This window comes from Exophiala oligosperma (assembly GCF_000835515.1).
Source record: "Exophiala oligosperma strain CBS 72588 unplaced genomic scaffold supercont1.3, whole genome shotgun sequence".
Lineage (NCBI taxonomy): Eukaryota > Fungi > Ascomycota > Eurotiomycetes > Chaetothyriales > Herpotrichiellaceae > Exophiala > Exophiala oligosperma.
Window position 1 is genome coordinate 2602365 of NW_015622820.1, and position 19792 is coordinate 2622156.

At 50.1% G+C, this 19792-nt stretch overlaps 7 protein-coding genes across 7 annotated transcripts; 4 read left to right on the plus strand and 3 right to left on the minus strand.

Annotated features, from left to right (window-relative positions):
- Positions 1–1969: 1969 nt before the first annotated feature.
- On the plus strand, positions 1970–3036 carry PV06_03698 (uncharacterized protein; the record flags this gene model as incomplete). The annotated part of the gene is made up of 3 exons (XM_016404511.1): positions 1970–2541; positions 2594–2753; positions 2794–3036. 3 exons carry the CDS (start codon positions 1970–1972, stop codon positions 3034–3036), a joined length of 975 nt encoding a protein of 324 aa, XP_016265516.1.
- A 1109-nt stretch (positions 3037–4145) lies between these two features.
- PV06_03699 (uncharacterized protein) lies at positions 4146–6989 on the plus strand (the record flags this gene model as incomplete). The annotated part of the gene is made up of 4 exons (XM_016404512.1): positions 4146–4148; positions 4210–5607; positions 5657–6375; positions 6428–6989. The coding sequence occupies 4 exons, from the start codon at positions 4146–4148 to the stop codon at positions 6987–6989; spliced, it is 2682 nt and encodes an 893-aa protein (XP_016265517.1).
- Positions 6990–7674: 685 nt separating this feature from the next.
- On the plus strand, positions 7675–8935 carry PV06_03700 (uncharacterized protein; the record flags this gene model as incomplete). Its single annotated transcript, XM_016404513.1, has 1 exon — positions 7675–8935. The coding sequence occupies one exon, from the start codon at positions 7675–7677 to the stop codon at positions 8836–8838; it is 1164 nt and encodes a 387-aa protein (XP_016265518.1). The 3' UTR covers positions 8839–8935.
- A 231-nt stretch (positions 8936–9166) lies between these two features.
- On the minus strand, positions 9167–11105 carry PV06_03701 (uncharacterized protein; the record flags this gene model as incomplete). The annotated part of the gene is made up of 4 exons (XM_016404514.1): positions 9167–9978; positions 10044–10593; positions 10718–10971; positions 11025–11105. The coding sequence occupies 4 exons, from the start codon at positions 11103–11105 to the stop codon at positions 9265–9267; spliced, it is 1599 nt and encodes a 532-aa protein (XP_016265519.1). The 3' UTR covers positions 9167–9264.
- A 3200-nt stretch (positions 11106–14305) lies between these two features.
- On the minus strand, positions 14306–15689 carry PV06_03702 (uncharacterized protein; the record flags this gene model as incomplete). The annotated part of the gene is made up of 2 exons (XM_016404515.1): positions 14306–15164; positions 15253–15689. 2 exons carry the CDS (start codon positions 15687–15689, stop codon positions 14306–14308), a joined length of 1296 nt encoding a protein of 431 aa, XP_016265520.1.
- Positions 15690–16345: 656 nt separating this feature from the next.
- On the plus strand, positions 16346–17813 carry PV06_03703 (uncharacterized protein; the record flags this gene model as incomplete). Its single annotated transcript, XM_016404516.1, has 1 exon — positions 16346–17813. The coding sequence occupies exon 1, from the start codon at positions 16350–16352 to the stop codon at positions 17811–17813; it is 1464 nt and encodes a 487-aa protein (XP_016265521.1). The 5' UTR covers positions 16346–16349.
- Positions 17814–18056: 243 nt separating this feature from the next.
- PV06_03704 (uncharacterized protein) lies at positions 18057–19049 on the minus strand (the record flags this gene model as incomplete). The annotated part of the gene is made up of 3 exons (XM_016404517.1): positions 18057–18350; positions 18409–18915; positions 18972–19049. The coding sequence occupies 3 exons, from the start codon at positions 19047–19049 to the stop codon at positions 18057–18059; spliced, it is 879 nt and encodes a 292-aa protein (XP_016265522.1).
- Between the last annotated feature and the right edge of the window lie 743 nt (positions 19050–19792).

The window sequence follows — 19792 nt, forward strand, 5'->3', positions numbered from 1 at the left end:
GTCGGCTGCGGATTGTATACCCTTGAGGACGATGGGTAATTTTGTCTTGTTTCGTAGCCAGGCTAGGTCATTCCACTCGAAACTCGGATCGATGAAGGATCCCACACTTCTCGCCAACCCCGAACCTTTGTTGTCGCTGGAAGAGTAAGAACCACTCAAACCGGAAGACAAGAACTGTTCGTGTTTTATACGTTCGTCGGCTTCTCTCTTCGAAACCACGGGCAAGTCGACAGTCACAAAAAGTGCCTTGATCTGTGGTTTATTGTTGACCGTGCGCAAGAGCTCTTCGGTTTTTGTTCTGTCCTTGTTGATATATAACTGAAAAAAGAACGGTTGACCAGGTGCGGCGGAGAGGATTTCTTCCAGCGGGAATGAAGCGTTGGTTGATATCTAGGACACACAGTACAAGGCATGCGGTTAGTACAACTCTTACCACACGAAGAACAGGGCGGGTCTGCCTATCTTGCCCCATACGTACAGTTTGAATGATACCAGTCTCGGATGCTGCTTTACTCAAAGCAATCTCACCTTCTGGTCCACCAGCTTTACCTATACCGGTCGGAGAAATCCACAACGGGAGGGAAACATTGCAACCCATCATTGAAGCCTTTGTCGAAACTTCGGCCACATTTTTCAATATTCTAGGTCGAAACCAAATCTTTTGGTAGAAGTTCTTGTTGGCGTCTCGGGTTATGTTGTCGTTGGATGCCCCAGAAATGAACGCCCAGCTCTTCTTTGATATCGAGTGTTGAGCCGCCTCTTCAAAGTCGTTCAGATTGAGTAGCGTTTCCAAAGGTGGCTTCTCTCCCTCCTTTGGAGGCACTGCTGATCCTGAGCTTGTTGTTGAGGCCTCTGGGAAACTTGTAGTCGGATCTAGGTCCCCTAGTATCTCCTCCGGGCGGAGATTGGCTCTTATGAGATTGGGTTCATGTATCTCGTTGTAGGCTTGAGAAGCATCTCGTCCGGCATACGAGTAGATGATCTCTACTCCACCTGGATGTTCCGGTGCGAATCTGGTCATATCATACACCCTTCCATTGACAACTATCCAGATGTCGTCAACTTTGTTGTGTTGTTGGATCTCGGACGCTTTGATGGTTTTACTCGAAGAAAACGCCATCTTGATCCTTTGTTGGCTTTGATCTGTATAGGGTATTGCACGTTAGAAATCTTTTCAATCAAAATATGCCCAAGAGTAAATCGATATCCCCAAAACTCGGTCAATGTTCTCCGGCCGGTACCAGCCTGTGCCTTCGATGTAGGGAAGTAAACTCGAGATTTAATTCCCCGCACTGTTATATCCTCGGTCAAGCAGAATCCGGGGTGCTGTGCGAAGTGTTCGTGGTAGCTCTCAGTAGAAACTGGGATAGAGTGCATCATATTGAAACATCATCGTCAATCATATGTGACCATGGATCTAGCATGTACGACTTTGTGAGACGATCGTCGCATATCACTATGCTGAGTGATACGTCTGGATCTGAACTGGTGATTCTTGGTAGTGTGGTTAGGCCGGCCACCTTCGTATCACCGGTAATTGATGCATGTAGTCAGATATTGTGCCGTTTAATCCTCTGCAACGTCCATTTGATCGATATTTCGTCCTGAACTGGCTACTCATCCGAATGAACACCCCGAACATGGCAAATATGAGTTCCCTTACCACACAGGTCTCACAAGTCGATCGTTCTTGGGGATCGGATTGTGCCACTTTCCTCGACAACCCCCCCAAGTGGACAAGTCCGGGTCAGCCTGAGCCGTGGGGTGCCTTTGGCTTTTGACCCTTGGCTTCTGGACGCCGCTGTGTGTTCACCCGAGGATACAGATTATGTGCGGGGGCTTCATGTTGAGCTGATGGTTAAAAAAGCCCCTTTCACACAATCGATCTCAAGTAAACATTGAGCATAGCATTTTCAATCATCTGATCTAGGACTCCGAAGAGGACAGACATCAACAAAGATACGCCAACATGGGACAAGGTCGACTCGAAGGTAAAGTCGCGATAGTGACAGGAGGAGCCAGCGGTTTCGGCAAAGGCATAGCAACCAAATTCGTTGGCGAGGGTGCCAAAGTCATTATTGCAGATCTGTCCAAAGATGCAGCTGAAGCTGTAGCAAAAGAGCTGGGATGTCGTTCTATGCTGACCGATGTGACGAAGCGAGAGCATTGGCAGGCACTGTTGAAATTTGCCCAGGACGAATTCGGCGGCCTCGATGTCATCGTCAACAATGCTGGAACCACTTACAAGAACAAGCCGACCGTCGAAGTCACCGATCAAGACTTTGACTTGGTCATGAATGTCAACGTCAAGTCGATATTTCTTTCAAGCAGCGTCCTTGTCCCATACTTTCTGGAGAAGAAAAAGCCAGGGGTTTTCATCAACATAGCATCGACCGCTGGCATTCGACCACGTCCCGGCCTCACATGGTACAACGCTTCCAAAGCAGCTGTCAGTAATGCAACCAAGACTATGGCTGTCGAGTACGGTCCACAGAAGATTCGGTTCAATGCCGTCTGCCCTGTGGTTGGAAGCACTGGCTTGTGAGTTGACTTAGAACTCTGCGGCTTAGATCTATGTTGACTTATTCTGCAGAACTCACCTTTTCATTGGAAAGCCAGATACGGAGGAGAACCGAGCTGGGTTTGTCTCGACAGTTCCCCTGGGACGCGGCAGTACTCCAAAGGATGTGGCCAATGCTTGCTGCTACCTGGCCAGCGATGAGGCCGAGTTTATCACCGGTGTAAACCTAGAGGTAAGTGACCACCATAGGACAGTTGTGATAGGTCTGACAGGAATCTAGGTCGACGGTGGCCGATGTGTATAGACTCCAGAAAGCGTACAGGCTAGGCAAAGATGTAGGGATACGGCAAGTTACGAAGCGAGGGAGCCGAGTAGAATTCGCAATTCGACAAGGGAACTTGCCGGAGGCGCGCATGGGTGTCATCTATGAAGCTGAAGAGGTTGAAAGCAAATCACTGAGACACAACTATAAAATATATGTTAATTCTGAACACTCCTGTTGTAACAACCAGTAGAATACCTGGTTGCGCTTCCGAACTGTACCTCAGGCAATACCACAAACCAGGATCTCGATATGCTCGTCGATTGCAACATTTGAGAAAACTCGTCCTCCTCATTCAGGTGGTGGCACTCCCGGAGCATGCAAGTCCTGGGGAGATCAGAAGGAGTCGACGCCCAAAATTGGGTAGATCGTGATCAGATTAAAGCAATTCAGGTTCGTCGTTGAACAAGCAATCATTGTAGATCTCATGAACCCAGGGAACATCGACGAAGTGACACAGTGTAGTTTCCATAGCTCATCCCTTACCTGGTCAGCCTTCTTCTCAAGAGAACCCGCTCCGACTTGCGAGCCGGACAGCGTTGACTGTCCCAGTCCTTGACATCATGATTTCGAAGGTTTTCTCGGAGAATTGAGGAGGTAATGCAACATTCATGCACGATGAAGTCTCGGTGAATGGCTGGAGCTCATCTGCATCTGAATCAGATTGGTGGAAGACCAGAATTCTGAGGAGGAGGAATACGAGGTATGGGGATTGTGGTGTTGGTGACGGATCCGCCGTTGAGCTTTACGAGCTCCAGCCGGGCCTCTCTGCCCAGCTGTCAATCATTGAGGACGCCACAGTAGCTTGGCTGATTAGGCCACCAACATCACCCGGAGATGCCTAGACAGGGGCCCCCGATGCACCTGGAAATCATTTCCAGTGACTCCCTTTGGGCACCTGCTCGATACTTCTTCCCCAGCTTCGGTAGGGCTCACCATTAGGTATCTTAGGCTATGCCGTTGCCCTCCAAAGATCTTCCACAACCGTCATCCCGGCGTTGACAAAATCTACGGTACGTTAGCAACAACAGTCATTCTTGCAGACGATAGCAACCTATTCGCAATTCGACATTCAATCCTGATTCCTCGTCAAAGCCATCATAAACAATTCGCTCGCCTACACGAACCCTCCTATATCCAAGTCACTTTGGGCTCCCCATCCCAAGATACCTTCGATCCTTATGGGCCACTCACCAAGTTGCAGAGATAATTCTTCGGTTGACAAGGGTTAGCTGCATGGCCTTTAGCACTGGGTTGCTACTGATCTGATGTATACGTTGGCAGTAGGACTAAGAGGTCACCATGGTTCGTGGATCCAAGCGCAGCTCAAGCATTAAGATGCGCACATTTCCTGACTCCGACACAGACTGAAAGCAAGAAACGAGTCCTTTGCTGCCAGGAGTGCGGTCTTGCTGTCGCTCGACCAAGCCACTTGGCTCGTCATTTACAATCCCACCTACCTCCTGCTCGCCGTGACCACTTTACCTGTACCGAGTGTGGACGCCAGTTCTCCCGCAACGATGTCCTGTTACGGCACCTGCGGACCGCGCATCAGGCATACATCAGTCGGAAAAGAACGGCCCAGAAAAGCTGCTTTCGCTGTGTCAAGAAGAAATTGAAGTGTGACAGGGATCAGCCGTGTCTGCCTTGCACAAAGTCTGGCGCTGCCTGTGAATATGCAATTGACGAGTCTACGACCGAGGCGGGGACCGAACCATCACAAGAGAAAACAGAACCAAACACCGCAGATGGACTCCCAGTCAAGGAGCAGGCCATGTGCGAGAACAATGGATTTGATGTTTCGAATCCCTACCAAGACCCTGCCAGTTCACACATGCCGGTCCTTCAAGCCAACAATGTATATATTCACACTCATCCTCAGAGTTCAGCAGGGCCTCAAGCGTACTCTGAGACTGCTCAATACTTTCAGTCAACTTCGGATGCGAATGGCCCCCCCATCATGACGACGGATATGACATCTTTTGCTACCATGAGTCCAACAGATGGCAACGCAACGTTCACTCAGCCATACATAGCATGTGAGAATGCGTACCTCCCGGCAGAGTTCAATTTCTTTCCTTCGAATTCGGCACCCAGGATTGCCGGCATGGCCGAAGGAGGTCTTGACTGGCTGGGTCTGGAGCTGGATTCTCCAAACAAGAGCGATGCCAGGGCACAATCCATGGGTCAGATTTATTCTCCTGGATCTTTCCAATATTTACCTAATCAACCAATGATGCTGGGAGATTCTGAAGCTCTTATGGGCAGATTACCGTCATCTCATGCGGTCGGAATGCAGCACTCGAGACCCAAAGACAATATGAGTACGGCAGCCCAACGTACAGACTCACAAACGGGGACTCAACAATGGCCTTTCGATCATACAAGAAATCCCGAACCACAGAAACATAAACTGCCACCGTTGCGGGATATCCTCCAAGGCACTATCACCTCAAGTGACAGCGGCAGCATTATACGAAGTCTGGTGCAACTTCTATCCACGCCATGCCTACCCGATGTTGAATCGGCAGACATGAATATGATGAGTGCTATGGATGTCTTGAAGAACTCATTGGATCTATATTTTACCGAGTTTCATGCTGTGTTGCCTCTAGTGCATATCCCTACTTTTAATATGGCACAGGTGCCGACGGTGACATTAGCGTCAATGTCATGTATCGGGGCCATGTACTCTGATGACCGACAGGGGACCGAACAAGCCTCCTCGCTGAGTGAGATGTGCATTCAAATGATCGCTTGGCTGGCAAGTATTTTCAATCGACCGTCTACTTACAGTAATAACAATGGTATAGGGTGGTTCCGATAGCACCAACTTCTACAAACCCGCTTATCTGATCGCTTGCTGTCTGCACCAAATTTACTCCTTGGGTTCCGGCAACAGGCGTTTGTATCAGAATGCCGACTGTAACAGGGGTATCCTTATTGGATGTCTCCGAGGAATGGGCATTCTGAAGTCTCGTGTCAGCACGGAGGTCGAGGACGAAGATATCAGAGATGCCTTGACTGTCGCTAATGCCACGAATGAATGGTTACGTTGGAAGGATCAAGAGGAAGAGAAGCGGATTGCATGGTCGGTGTTCGAATATGATTGCAGTCTCTGCACTCTGACCTCAAAGAGGGGAGCTGTTGATCTTACTGAACTTCCAAGCCATCTGCCATGCGCCGAGCCTTTATGGGATGCACCTTCGGCTCAAGCATGGAATGTACTGCATTCCCGAGTTTCCCTGACCGCGCGAGGAGCCCCAACGTCAAGTATCCTTCGCAATTTGCTGGCCGGCAAGGAGGTCCCTTTGGATTTACCTGCTTGGAGTAAGAGACTCTGTGCGCAGTATATAGGCCGCCTTTTGTGGGACCTGAAGCAGTTGGACATTATGGCGACCAATGAGTACCTCAAATTGCCTTCTATGTCTGCCGCTCAGCAACATACCAAGTCTATGCTTCTCCATGGGCTCAACACAATCTGCGAATCCATGTATACTCCGGCCACTACGGCCGAATTGATCCACTACAAGTAAGTCATGATGGTCCCCTCCGAGTACGTGGAAGCTGACCACCCATCGCAGCCTTGCGTCCCTCATCTGTCATTACTCCCATTTGTATAGTGCCGACGAAGCTATGGACCTGATCGTCCACATCTTCCGGACCTCGGCTTCACAAACAAAGTCTCCTGACCCCAGCGCCGTGTCAGCTAGACGAAGACTCGGTGCAATTTTAGTAAAGAACCCTCAGAAGGCCCGGAATTTGGCATGGCACGCGGCACAAATCATCGCAGTGGCAAACGAGTACCTTGTCTCGGCGCCATGTGAGATCATGCGGGTTTTCATGGGCTACATCTTCATTCTAGCCTTTGCTAAGTTTGGACCTCAACCGTCGTCCGACTCCAACCTCGATTCTTCTCCAGTTCGACTGGACCTTTCCAATCGGGTAGCAGGCCAAAAGGCTGCCATCGCCACTTGGATCCAACATGGAGGGTATGCAAGCATCGGTTTGGTTAAAAACGTCTACAGCAATGGAGGGTTGAACGCCATAAGTCATGAGGCTCAGACGATGTTGCGAAAGCTGAGATATTGGGGTCTTGCCAAGAAGTTCATCCGAATCCTTGAGAGCTTTGATCTTATGGACTAGTGGTCTGTGGCCAGGTCAGGCGACTTTTTCTCACCTTCGACAGGGACGAGCTGCCTTGGCTGGACTCTATGATATGCTGATGAGGCATTGCTTTACGAGTATGGCGATCAGGCTACCTTTTCATCCCACCTCAGAGACACCTGTCTGGGTTCGCCACGGTCGTTTTGGACGAGTCTGGTGCAAAAGCCCTTCCACGGATGAAAATTCCAGAAGTGTCTGGATCGGGCTTTCCTATCTTGTGGATCAATATCGAGATGATGACCACCCGCAATACCGTTTCTTCAGTGTTGTGGCACGTCCGAAGTATTACACCAGCTTTCACGAACCACGCGGGGGAACCAGTGGAGTCGAAATTTAGGATGGAATGCCAACTTCAACCAAGCTTGCTTAGGTCGAATGGTTGTGATTCGAAGTAAGTGGTGATCCTGTTTGTTCAGAACCATTGGTCCAGAGTTCGAATCGATCGTCGTTTGGATGTAGCAGTTCTTGCGAGATTACCTACTGGTTGGTTGGACACTTGTCATCTCTGACATTTTAGTTATTACTTTGGACAGAACATATACTGTGTATGACCTGAGACTGCTATCGCTCGCCTTGACCATCTTCCTTTTCTGTCTTGTCCTTGTTTGGCTGCCTTTGATTTAATTCCAGAGTGCCAACATTTGGGGCTCCAGACTCAGACGTCATGGCTTCAAGCGACAATCACGACTTTGAGACGGTCGAAATCCACCCGGAACATTTGTTGCCGTTTGACTCCCTCCCCGACAAGAAACGAGTGTGGCCCGGCGAACCGGGTTCGAGGGAAGAAGGGCTGGGCCGTCTGGTCCTGTTGACCCCCGAGGTCGTGGCCTCGGCGGCCTCGACGTGCGTCCGAACCGGCCGGCGGGTGAGTTTGGGGTGGGAATTGACAAAGTTGGAAATCGCAAACTTTGGCCGATCGCCTTGTCGACACGAGATTGTCGAACTGTTGGACGGTGTCGCCTTTGACGACATTTATACGTTTAATCCACAGCAAAGCAGTCAATGGGACGGACTGAGACATTTTTCACAACCGCTGCGACGAAACTTGGACGACGAGGTGGGCAAGACTGGCGCCGGGACGGGTTCGGAGGAAAGATTGTTCTATGGAGGTGTAACGAAATCCGAAATCAAAGACCCTTGGTGTCGACGGATCGGGATCCACGAATGGGCCAAACAAGGGATATGTGGCCGCGGTGTATTGTTGGATTTTGTGAGGTATGCCGACCGGAAAGGTTTGGAGTATTCGACTTTCGGTGATTTTGCGATTTCCCTTTCGGTGTTGTTGGAGATTGCGACCGAACAAAGGGTCGAATTCAAAAGAGGTGACATTTTGTTTGTACGTATCGGTGTCACGAGAGAATGGGACACGAGAATGACCGCCACCCAAAAGCAAGAGTATGCAGAATCCCAGAATCCTCGACATTCCGGCGTCCAAGGTACGGAAGAGATGTTGAGATGGTTATGGGACACGGGGTTTTCGGCCGTGGCGAGTGACGCGATTTCTTTTGAAGTTTATCCACCAAAGGAGAGTTATGAAAGAAGGAGAAGAAGAAGAAGACGACCTAAAGATACTGCTGGTGGTGGTGGGGGTGGTGGTGAAGAAGAAGAAGATGGTGATGATGAAAGTCAAGTCGAAAAAATACCTGGAATATTTCTACATGAATATTTATTGTCAGGTTGGGGTATGCCAATTGGTGAATTGTTTGATCTTGAAGACTTGAGCAAATTGTGTTCCTCACACAATAGGTGGGAATTTTTCGTTTCGAGTTCACCGTTCAACATGCCGGGAGGGGTTTCGAGTCCACCAAATTGTATCGCCATCTTTTAAGTCGAGCAAAGAGGAAAGAAAAACAGGGAAGGGAGAGAGAGAGACAAAAAGGTTGGCGAGATGGGTATGAAAACACCCACCCCGAATGAGAGACAAGGACGACAAGAATATGGATATGCTCTAGAGATACGAGAGATTCCCAAGTATTTAGGTATGGATATATATTTGGTTCAATCAAGAATAAAAAAGACACAAACCACTCGACACATCAAACGCCATACAGTCTTGATTGTGCGTCAGTATATACCAAGTGTAAGTAAGTATACTTTGATGGATTCCATCAACAATTTTGGAACAAAATCGATTGATTCAAGATACTATTACGGAGTACAATTTACAACGACATCACCAGCGTATCGGACCAGCTCAGGAAGACTTGCAACTTTTCTCCTTTCCATCTCACCATAAAATCCACGCGCAGGCCAATCACACCTTCATACCCTTCTCACTAATCTCAGTAGGTTCTTGTCTTTGTCCATCATTCACCCCCGAAACATCCGAATGGACAATGTCTTTACTCTTGAGAAACTCGTCCAGTTCTCGTCTCTGTTCCTCGCTCACGTCATTGACATGAACAGCCACATCGTCTCCAAACTTGGCCGAAATCTCCTCGAGACTCAATCGTGCTGTCTCGGGCCAGAAGAAATAAATCATCGGCAGATAGACGATACACCAACAGACAATGACAAGGTAATACTTCCAACCGACATTGTTGATCCCGATCGGGGCGGTCTGTAGCAAAATGATGGTCGCGGCGAATTGGCCAAACAAACTGAATCCCATACCGATCGGACGAATCTCGGTCGGGAAGATCTCGCTGACATACAAGTACATGGTTGTATCGCAAAAGGTGCCCTGGAAGGTGAGGTAGAAGAAGACGAAAAAGACACCAGCAGCGTTACCGGCTTGGTTTGTCGTTCCGGCATAGGTTGCGATCATGGCGCAGAGGCATGATGTTGTGACGAGACAACCTGCGGTGCCAATCATGTACATCCATCGGCGGGAGTTGACTTTGTCATGCAACCACGCCCCACCGGGATTGTAGATGACGCCAGCAGTCGTAAGCCAGAGAGCAGACAGAAGCAAAGGCATCGAGCCTTTTTGACCCAGATTCGTGTACAAAATGACGGAATAGTTGTTCTGTGGAGGCAATCATGGTTAATTTTGCTCGTGTAGAAAAAAAAAACCGGCAGCAGAAAACATACAATCACTAAAGGTCCAGCGAACTCGGCACCCCATTGAGTCAGAAATCCAATAATCATCCTTTTGCGATAGCTCTTCTTCTTGATGCATGCCATCCAGGGACCGTAACCGATAGCTTTGAGCTTCGCTGAGTCAAGTGCGATTTGCTCTTTGGTTTGGTAGAGTTCTTCCTTTGCAACGAGATCGTCTGGGTCGTCGGGAGATTTTCGGAGGGCTTGGATGACTTTCCACGCTTCTTCGATTTTACCTTGCTGCAACAACCATCGAGGTGATCGTGGGATCCAGATCGATGTGATTATCAGCACTAGCGGTGGCAGTGTCTGGATGCAAAGAGGAAATCGCCATGCGAAAGACGCGTTCTTGTCTGTTGCGAAATAGCAGGCATAGCCTAACCACCCTGAGAGCATGTAGCCAAAAACGAGGAAGATGGCGTGGTGACCCACTAGCCATCCTCGGTTCTCGGGTGGTGCCAATTCAGAAAGATACATCGGACAAGCCGTCACCAGTATACCAATCCCTAAACCTGAAATAACTCGACCGACATGGAACATACTGGAGTGGAGGAGTTAGTGTGTTGAGAGTTGTAGATGGAGAGTGTATACTTGCGCTAAGGCTGCAGCACCACCCCTTGAGTCTGTTAGCAATGCATAGTTTCAACAAGGACATTAATACTTACTGGAAGGCACCGCCGATGATGGCTAGGATAGCACCAAGTTGGATGCTTCTCTTGCGACCAAGAGTAGTGGCTGACCACATGATGAAGAGAGACCCGACTGCTCCACCAGCACTGTAGAGGCCATTGGCAGTCGCAATGGCATTTGTGGTTTTGCCGCCGTAACCTGGTTCTCCTTGCATGGGGAGGTCAAAGAATTCATACCACCCGGGTTGGCCAATGGTACTTCCAATAATGGCTGAGCAATACCCATAGGTCTACCGCGAAGGTCAGTCGTTGTGTTGTCAGCGAGGAATAATGTATCACGTACCATAGACCCAAAAGCAACAGCCACAGTTACGAGCCTATTGTAAATGCTCGAATGAGCAGACCTGCGTTTTCCTACGCCCATCTCTGCAGAATTGGTTCACAGATGATGGACTGCGTTCGTTTGATGAGAAATGAAAGTCAAAATTCCTAGAGAGCGATGAAAAAAGCGAGGGTATAAGAATTCGAACAAGGTCTCATGCAGCTACCCCAATGCATGCCAAACCCGAGGCTGTAGCGTAGTTTTAAAGCCAAGTTGACTCTCCAGCAAACCGGTAGAGCATTTCATTAGCCCTTTGTCCTGCGGGGGCAGTCTGGGGATTGAGTTTTAGGGACACTGAAAGGTCGTGTTGTTGTGGTGGTCTCATTCGTGATAGTGAAGAAACGCTTCACTCGCGAGGAAGTTGGCTTCTTGTTTCCGCGATCCACTATCAAGTCTAGGTGAGTTAGGGCCCCTATGATTCAAGGTGAATTGCTCCAAAGGATTGCCTATTCAATTGTCAAAAGGCTGGGCCGGGGTGTACCGCAACAATTTCCGGGGCTCTCCCCGACTCGACTGGCGTATTCAGGGAAGAAGGGCTCGGCGCCGCCATTTGCCTTGGAAAAGCCCCAGCCGGCATGATGGGAAGTTTTACGGCGGCCAAGGACGGTGATCTTGTAGATAAGGCGGCCTGATCGTCCTTCCTCGACCATGTAGACCTTCATGCAACAAACACTCCATACACCGACAATGACTTGCCGTAACTCCGAATATATGCACGCCGTACACTGGCACCTTGCTGATCCTCACATCTGTTGGCAATGAAACCCAGACTCGCACGGCCATGCACGCTATCCTAGGTCTGGGAATGGTGGCTTCGAGCGTGAGTGGTTTTGCTCAGTATCCTCTTGGAAATATTATCGAATGGGACCCTTGCTGGCTCATCTTACCATTTGAAAGAATTGAACAGAGGACAGTCATGGGAATTCCAGCATCAGTATTGTTCGACACCGAGGCGCTATGGTTGATCAGACATGCAGGTATGGATGTCGCGCCAACACATCAAGCATGCTGCTGTTAACTTGGCCTTGTCTTCTAGCCTCGTAGGTGGGATTACGGAGAGCTCAAAGACCGGGCCGAGGCGAGAAGATCACCTGGATAATGGTCAGTGACCTGATCAGTGGACAAACTTGAAAAGGCTTGTGCAACGTTCAAGGTGGTTGGAAGTTCCACACATATAGATTTAGCGAGGGATAGGCACGGCGCCAATATGCATCCCTCTCTATCTGGGCGCAACTGTGGGCCAGCGAGATTGTTCAGAGGCGCAGTACTGGGGAGTATCAGAGCCAGGCTGACCTTTGTTTGCTGATTTTTTTTCGACACACACACTCTGTATCTCCTCAAGACCTGTCATGGGTGCTTGTGCCACCTGATTTTGGGATAATGAGCAGAGTGTTTCTGCGTTGTCGTATTGCCGGAATGCTCGCGTCATGAACAACTCTTCATGCATGGTGTGCTTTCTGCCAGGGCAAAGAGTTATATGAATCTGTGAGTCTGGAATGTGAGTGAAATGGAGATGAAGCCGGACAGAAATGCAACACGTGCAACACGTGACTAACACCTGAATTGCTGTGCATCCACTGAATCTATTCACATTCACAGTCGATGAACTTGACAAGTTTCTCAATCCACCAAGTCGCTGAGTGTTCATTGAAGTTCGAGAAAAGAAATGACACTGATGACGGCCGTGAATGCGGTTTCCTCGTCCTGCGCCTTTCCCTATCCTTCTTTCCTCGAATATAACACGATCAATCCTTCACTCTTCGCCCTTACCATTCAAAGTCCTTCAACCACTGTCCATCAGTTCTTAATCGTCCACAATTCTTTCTTCCAGTTGATATGATCCACAGAACCTCTTTTCATAAATCTGATACGTCTCTGTGTAATGGTGACACAACCTTGTGACTCCCAATCTGACGTTGTCTGTCCTCCATCAACCAGATCCCGGATACTTGATCGCCAATCTCCTGGTCATATCTCGTTCCTCGACAAGCATCCCTTCCAGTCTCCAGACATCGACCCAGCACCACGGCTCTTGATGGGCAACCACGTTCCCAAAGATGGAGTTTGAAGAAATCCACGATATATCCTATGTCTCGAATGGTCATCGCCGACAAAAACTCGATCTCTACCTTCCTGCCAAAGGGCCCGTCTTGCGACCTGTTATTGTCTACATCCATGGCGGGGAATGGCGCTATGGTAGCAAGGAGTCTGAATTGATGCCCAAACATTTCAGAGGAATCAAATACGCTGTGGCTTCTCTTGACTATCGGCTGAGCACGGATGCATCTTTCCCTGCTGCTCTCGAAGACTGCAAAGCTGCCGTCCGCTGGTTAAGATCCCACGACGAAACCTACCGCCTCGATTCTGATTGCTTCGTAGCTTGGGGAGAAGGTGCAGGAGGCCACCTTGCTGCGCTTTTGGGAGCAACGGGTGGCACCAAGGAGTTTGACGTTGGTGACCATCTGGATACCTCAAGCGCTGTCCAAGGCGTAGTGGCATACTACGCACCGATTGATTTCCTTCTGATGGACAACCAGGCCTTGCCTGGTAGTCAGCAACACAATCATCCCAACTCATCTGAGTCGAAGTTTATCGGAGGGCCAATCGAAGAGAACGAGGACAAAGTTAAGCGAGCGAACCCAACAACATACATCACGTCATCCACCTGTCCATTCTTTGTCGCCCATGGCACTGAGGATCGACTTGTTCCATTTCCCCAGAGTGAACTCCTTGTGTCGGCATTGGAGGAAGCGGGTGTCAATGTCGTCTACTATCCGGTTGATGGAGCAGATCATTTTTTCCTGTGCGCCAGCCCAACAAGGCGTTTGGATATCCAGGTTGAAACAGACAGGTTCCTCGATGATGTATACACTGGCGCCGAGTTTTAGTAGATGTGATGGTCAGCAAATGTTAAAAGGCTTCCAACATATTCAGGGCGATGCTTGATTGCATTATTAGCAATGGTATTGTGTTGAAGGTCGCAATGATATGATACGGGACATTGGTTTTCAAGGGAGGTCCGTCTTATTATGACTGAGTATGCTTAACACTACCCCTTCTGCTTTCCGTGGGTCATTGGTGGTCTTTGAACGTATCCAATAGCATTGCAGTCTACCCTTACAGAGTAGTAACACGTGCTGAGTGAGTGATTTACTGATCTTTGGTGTGGTGTTTTGTGGTAGAGTGTTCTCACCGTCTTGTTTCTTGATCGACTTCTTGAAGAACCTGAATCAATCTATAAATTAGGGCGTATATGGTGAGTGTCTCGTCATATCTCGTTGGGTATTCACATACCTCTCTAAACCCATCGTCAATTCTTCCCTCGGGGACGCAAATGTTAATCTGAAATTGCCATTCTTCTCACTGGCGAAGCTAGCACCCATGGCCAACCAGACTCCTCCTTTGGCCATGCGCCAATTCAATTCCAGTTCGGCATCTTGACTATCTTCCTTCAACCAGCGTGACAAGTCCAACCAAATGAAACTGGTCACACTAGCGGGGTTGTACGGGATGCCATTCGCCTTTAGGTAGGACGTCGTGTATGCATAAGCGTCGGTCATTCGGGACTGGAACAGCGGAAAGTACCATTCCTGCCACATCTTGTCGTTGAACATATTGAGCCAGGCGTGCTCCGCGAGTTGAGACGCTCTGGTGAAGCTCGCCACAGACCGAAACGAACGCATGAGCTGCGTGTTGAACGGTGAGATCAGCGCGCCTATACGAGTTCCGTTGGCGCAAAAGTCCTTGCTCATGGCGTATATGACATGCACGAGAGACGGGTCGATGTACCGTTCGAGCGGGAAGGAGAGCACCGACACGAATGGCGGTGGGTCGGGAATGTCTTTGCTCGGAAAGTGCGATTTGGCGTAGACCTCGTCGGATATTAGGTGGATATCGTACTTGGAACAGAGCTTCAGGATGCCTGTGAGGAAGTCAGGGTCGTAAGGGCGGCCGAGAGGGTTGTGCGGGCTGGAGATCAGGATCGCCCGGATTGTTGTGCCTGAAGCGTTGGACCGATGGAGGGCGTCTTCGTACGCCGAGACTGCGGCGGCCGATGTTGGGTTCACATCTGCCCCGAACGAAACGAGAACAGGTTTGATCCTGGAGAGATTGGGTTCGGATATCAGACTGGATCAAAGGCACGGGATGGTACGTGTCTGAAAGAAAGGGGATGGAAACACGCACTCACTTTGCTCGAGCTTCGATGTCGGGAAAGAAACCCACGTATAATGGTCGCCCGACAAGGATGCCGTCCGCTGGCTCTCCTAGACAAAAGGAGAGGTTGTCGACGGCACTACCAGCACCGTTGCATATACAGATATGGTTGTCTTTGATTGGTGTCGACGGGTTGAAGACTTGGTTGACATATTCTGCCAGCGTGCGACGGAGGGCAGGATCTCCATTCGGACCTTGCCCATACGTCAGATGCCACGGATTGATGTTCATGCTCTTGTTGATGTGCTCGCAGATCTCATTTCGCATGAGCTTGTTCTCTGCGATAGCAAGGGCTACAATGCCGTCCGGGTTGGTGGCTTGATCATATTGGTTGTGGAAGCAATAAGATCGGATCTCCTGGAGCTTGTTCGGTACGAGGTTGTCAAGTGCTCGTTTAGAAATGTATCCCATCTTTCTTGTATATTGTCGTTGGAATCGGAAGATATGCTGCATTTGCATTCCTTGGTATGAACTGAGGAAGCAAACGATAACCTCATACACTTTTCATCGTTGATGAGGGATCGTTATCGCTGACTTCTGAGGTAGTGTTGATACTAGTACGGCGAAGTGTTGTTGCGATATCGGCACTGCACTCGGAATGCTTGGATACTCTCTACGGGGGAGTATCACGGTACTTTATGTATGGCAGATTCTGAGCGACGCAACTTGTATCCATCATTGACGTCGAATATATTAACAATCATCCACCTCCATATCCATATACAACAAGAACTCCGCATTAGACTCTCCACATCGAGACCTCATAGCTTTGTTTTCTCTGCGGAGTCACACGGCTCAATCGGCAATGGTAGCGGTGTTAAGCTCCTTGATCTACACGGCTCGAGGTCTTTGATCGGAGGAAGTCTTGCTACAATCAATGAAAAGAACCGATGGAGCTGTCGGCACAATGCCCGACACAACCCATTTATGCTAAACGTCATGGTGGTGGGCATGGTATATATCCATGACATGGAACCCCCATGGGCGTGACGATGTAACGGTTGCTAGATTCCTTCTTCGAGGTGAGTGCGAAATTGCCATGAATTAGGAATCTCGAAACAGTCTTCCAGAATGATGCCCAATATGCTCGTTATAGCTTGGACTTTGTTCCTCATCTCGCTCTGCTGTGCTCAGTCGCAGATACAGAACCCGGCTGAAGCTCAAAACACCACGTTCAATGCGACGTACGGCAAACTCAACCCTTCACAGGCCGAGTCTCTGATTGCCAAAGCGAACCTCTCCGATGAATTATCCGATGCCATCCTGGTAGCTGTCAATTTTGAAAGATCCAATTGGGCTGCATCTTCAGCCCAGCTCGACCCTTTCTACACGGACATCCCGTCCAATTCTTCACACGCTCCAGCTGGTTCCGTGATCAAAGTCGAGCAGTTCACAAACACGTCACTCTACACCGTGCCTCCAGATGTCGCACTGTCCCGGATGCTTTTCATGACCAAGAACCTCAACGGCACGACCATCCCGGCATCGGCATATGTGCTCTGGCCGTGGTTCCCTCGCCGCTTCGACAACATCACCGGTCTGCCCGTGGTCGTCTGGGGCCACGGGACAAGCGGCTGGAGCGCCGAATGCGGACCCTCTCACATCCGCAACTTATGGTATCAATACAGTGCCCCGTTCGTCCTAGCACTACAAGGCTACGTGGTCGTCGCGCCCGACTATGCCGGACTCGGCGTCGATCATGACGCCCAGGGCAACTTCATAGAGCACCAATACCTCTCCAGCCCCGCGCACGGCAACGACCTGATCTACTCGGTGCAAGCGGCGCAAAAGACATGGCCCAGCTTGAGCAAGGAGTTCGTCGTCATGGGCCACAGTCAAGGTGGCGGCGCGGCGTGGGGAGCGGCGCAGAATCTGGCGAAAAACCCCGTCCAAGGCTACCTGGGCACGATCGCGGGGTCGCCCACCACGACCATCAGTCCAGCATCGAACAGCAACATGAGCAGTTCGGGACCTCTGAACTCGATGCTCGTCCGCGTCGGCACGGGCGTCAAGTCCGTGTTTGAAAGTTTCCAGCTCTCGACGTGGTTGACGGAAAAGGGCGTGCAGACGCAACAACTCCTCCAGGGTCTCCAGGGCTGTCAGTCCGTCGCCCTCGAGCTGCTCAGCCAGCCGAACCTGTTCAAGGATGACTGGAACCAGACGTGGTATTTCAACGCCCTGGACAATCTGACGCGCAACGGCGGCAAACCGTTCGCCGGACCCATGTTGGTCCTCCAGGGCACGGCGGACCCGTCTGTGAATCCCAACGGGACAACGGCGGCCGTCAACGAGACGTGTTCCAAGTACGCGGATGGTGCGTTGGAGTACGCCACGTTCGAGGGCGTCACGCATGTGCCTGTGCTGTATGCCGGACAACAGGTCTGGTTGGATTGGATTGCCGATCGGTTCAAGGGTGTGCAAGTCCCCAAGGGGTGTAAGCGGACCCATTACACTCCCGAGTTGAGTGTGGGTTCGTACCAGAAGGAGGTGGCTTTGTTCTTGGAGTATCCCATGTACGGGTATGAGACTGCATGAAGGAGAGTTCCCCATTCTTCAAATTTGAGGTCGTGCAGGATGTTCGAAGTCGACAAGTAATGTGGATTCGGCATAAAGTGGATTGCTGTACGAAAGTCTTGGTAGGCTAGAGATCTGATGAATACAATGGATGCCATATATGTCATTGATGTCCTGAATCATACATTGAGTGCCAGAAAGATGCTTGCTGCTATTCTATGCATCCATTCGTCCCTTCCAATACTCATCTCCAGAACAGTAAGCTCACAGAAACATGCCTCCAGTCGCCTCGATCGTCTGGCCGTTGACGTAGGAGAAGTACGGACTTGCGACTGCTAGAATAACCCCTGCAGCCTCTGCGACGGTCCCAGCACGCTCAAGAGTGTTATGCACGTACGAGCTTTTGGCGGAGCTGCTTGCTTTGGCAAGCTGTGCACCTGGAATTCCAAGGGCGACACGCTGTCCGTCGGGTGTGACCATAAAGGCCCCCTCCTCCCTAGCACGGGTTAAGCGCGTTTCTATGCGTCCATAGGCAACTGTGCAAGCGCGAACGCCGAACTGTTGAAGTCAGGTAAGCAAGGACTTGAGTTTCTCTCGTTAGACAAGAGGCGCATACCTGGCTCCATTCCTTCGCAATTGTCTTGGTCAACCCAATCATCCCAGCTTTCGCCAAAGAGTAATTAGCCTGACCAGCGTTTCCATGGGTGCCGGCCACACTCGAGATGTTGATGATGACTCGGACATCGTTGTCTTTGACCCGGAAATAGGGCGATGCTTCCCGAATCAGCCTGAAGGGGGCAGTGTTGTGAACGGCAATTATCGTCTCCCATTGCTTGTCGGTCAGCTTATGAATAACACCATCCCAGGTAAACCCTGCGTTGTTTACAATGATATGAATTTTGCCCTGACCAAATTCTCCGGCTTTCGTGACGAGATTTTGAAGATAAACTGGATCCGTTACATCGCCTGGGACGAAGATGGCGCGACCAGGGAACGAAGCGCAGATTTCATCGGCAACAGCGCTGCTCTTTTTGCTGTCGACATCGCATATCACAACTTTGGCGCCTTCATTAGCAAAGAGCCTCGCAGCTTCAGCACCGATTCCTTGACCTGATCCGGTGATCTAAACGGCCAAGTTAGATTAGCCTTCTTTGAGAGTGTTTACGAAAATTCGCGCACAATGGCAGTCTTTCCTTCCAACAGACCTCGAGGAAAATTTCCATGTCCAGCAATTTGCTGAAGTCGTTGTTGTGCCATGTTCAATTGAACAATATTGGAGCGAGTCAGTCCTAGACAAGTTGTCGGTGCCGGCCGCATGGGGCTCCATGGCCGATATCCTTCTTAAAACTTCATTCTGACAACACAATAGTGCGCGTGGAGTGAGCCTCAGCCTGACGATTTAATTCTTCCATCACCGAGGAGGCAACTGAGCACAAGTCCTAACGCCATCGCTGATGGATGAGTGTCCATCAACGAGGGTAGACCGAGAGCAGACCTCGGCTGCGAACCTCGGCAAGCTCTCCAGGGAAGATTACATTGCAAACAGACTCTCGGCGTTACAGGTCTAGGCCAGCGATGGTCTGACCAGGCCACAGACCTCTAGACATTGTGCCGTGCGGACTTTCTACTGGTAGGTCGAACCTTCTCCTTCATGCTTCCCTCGAATAGAGAGCAAAAGAGTAAGGACTAAGACCGAATAGGACGGAACAAAATCGTTGACCAGGATTCTCCAGTGCGATGGGCATGCTTAAGCCTGGTCCCGGACAGCCTCTTGAGAAGACTAACCTGGTGGGACCTAGTTCACAGCTCTACAGTAGCCTCCTGGGGAATCTGGGGAACGTGGGCCTTGGTGACACTGACAGGCCCGGATTTTTGACTCAATAAACTGACAGACACTTTCCTCCGCAGCTACGTGCTTCTCAAATATCTCTTTCACTACGACGACTACCGGTCTCACAAACAATGGCTCAGCGCATGTCTGTTACACGCAAAGCTTCCCA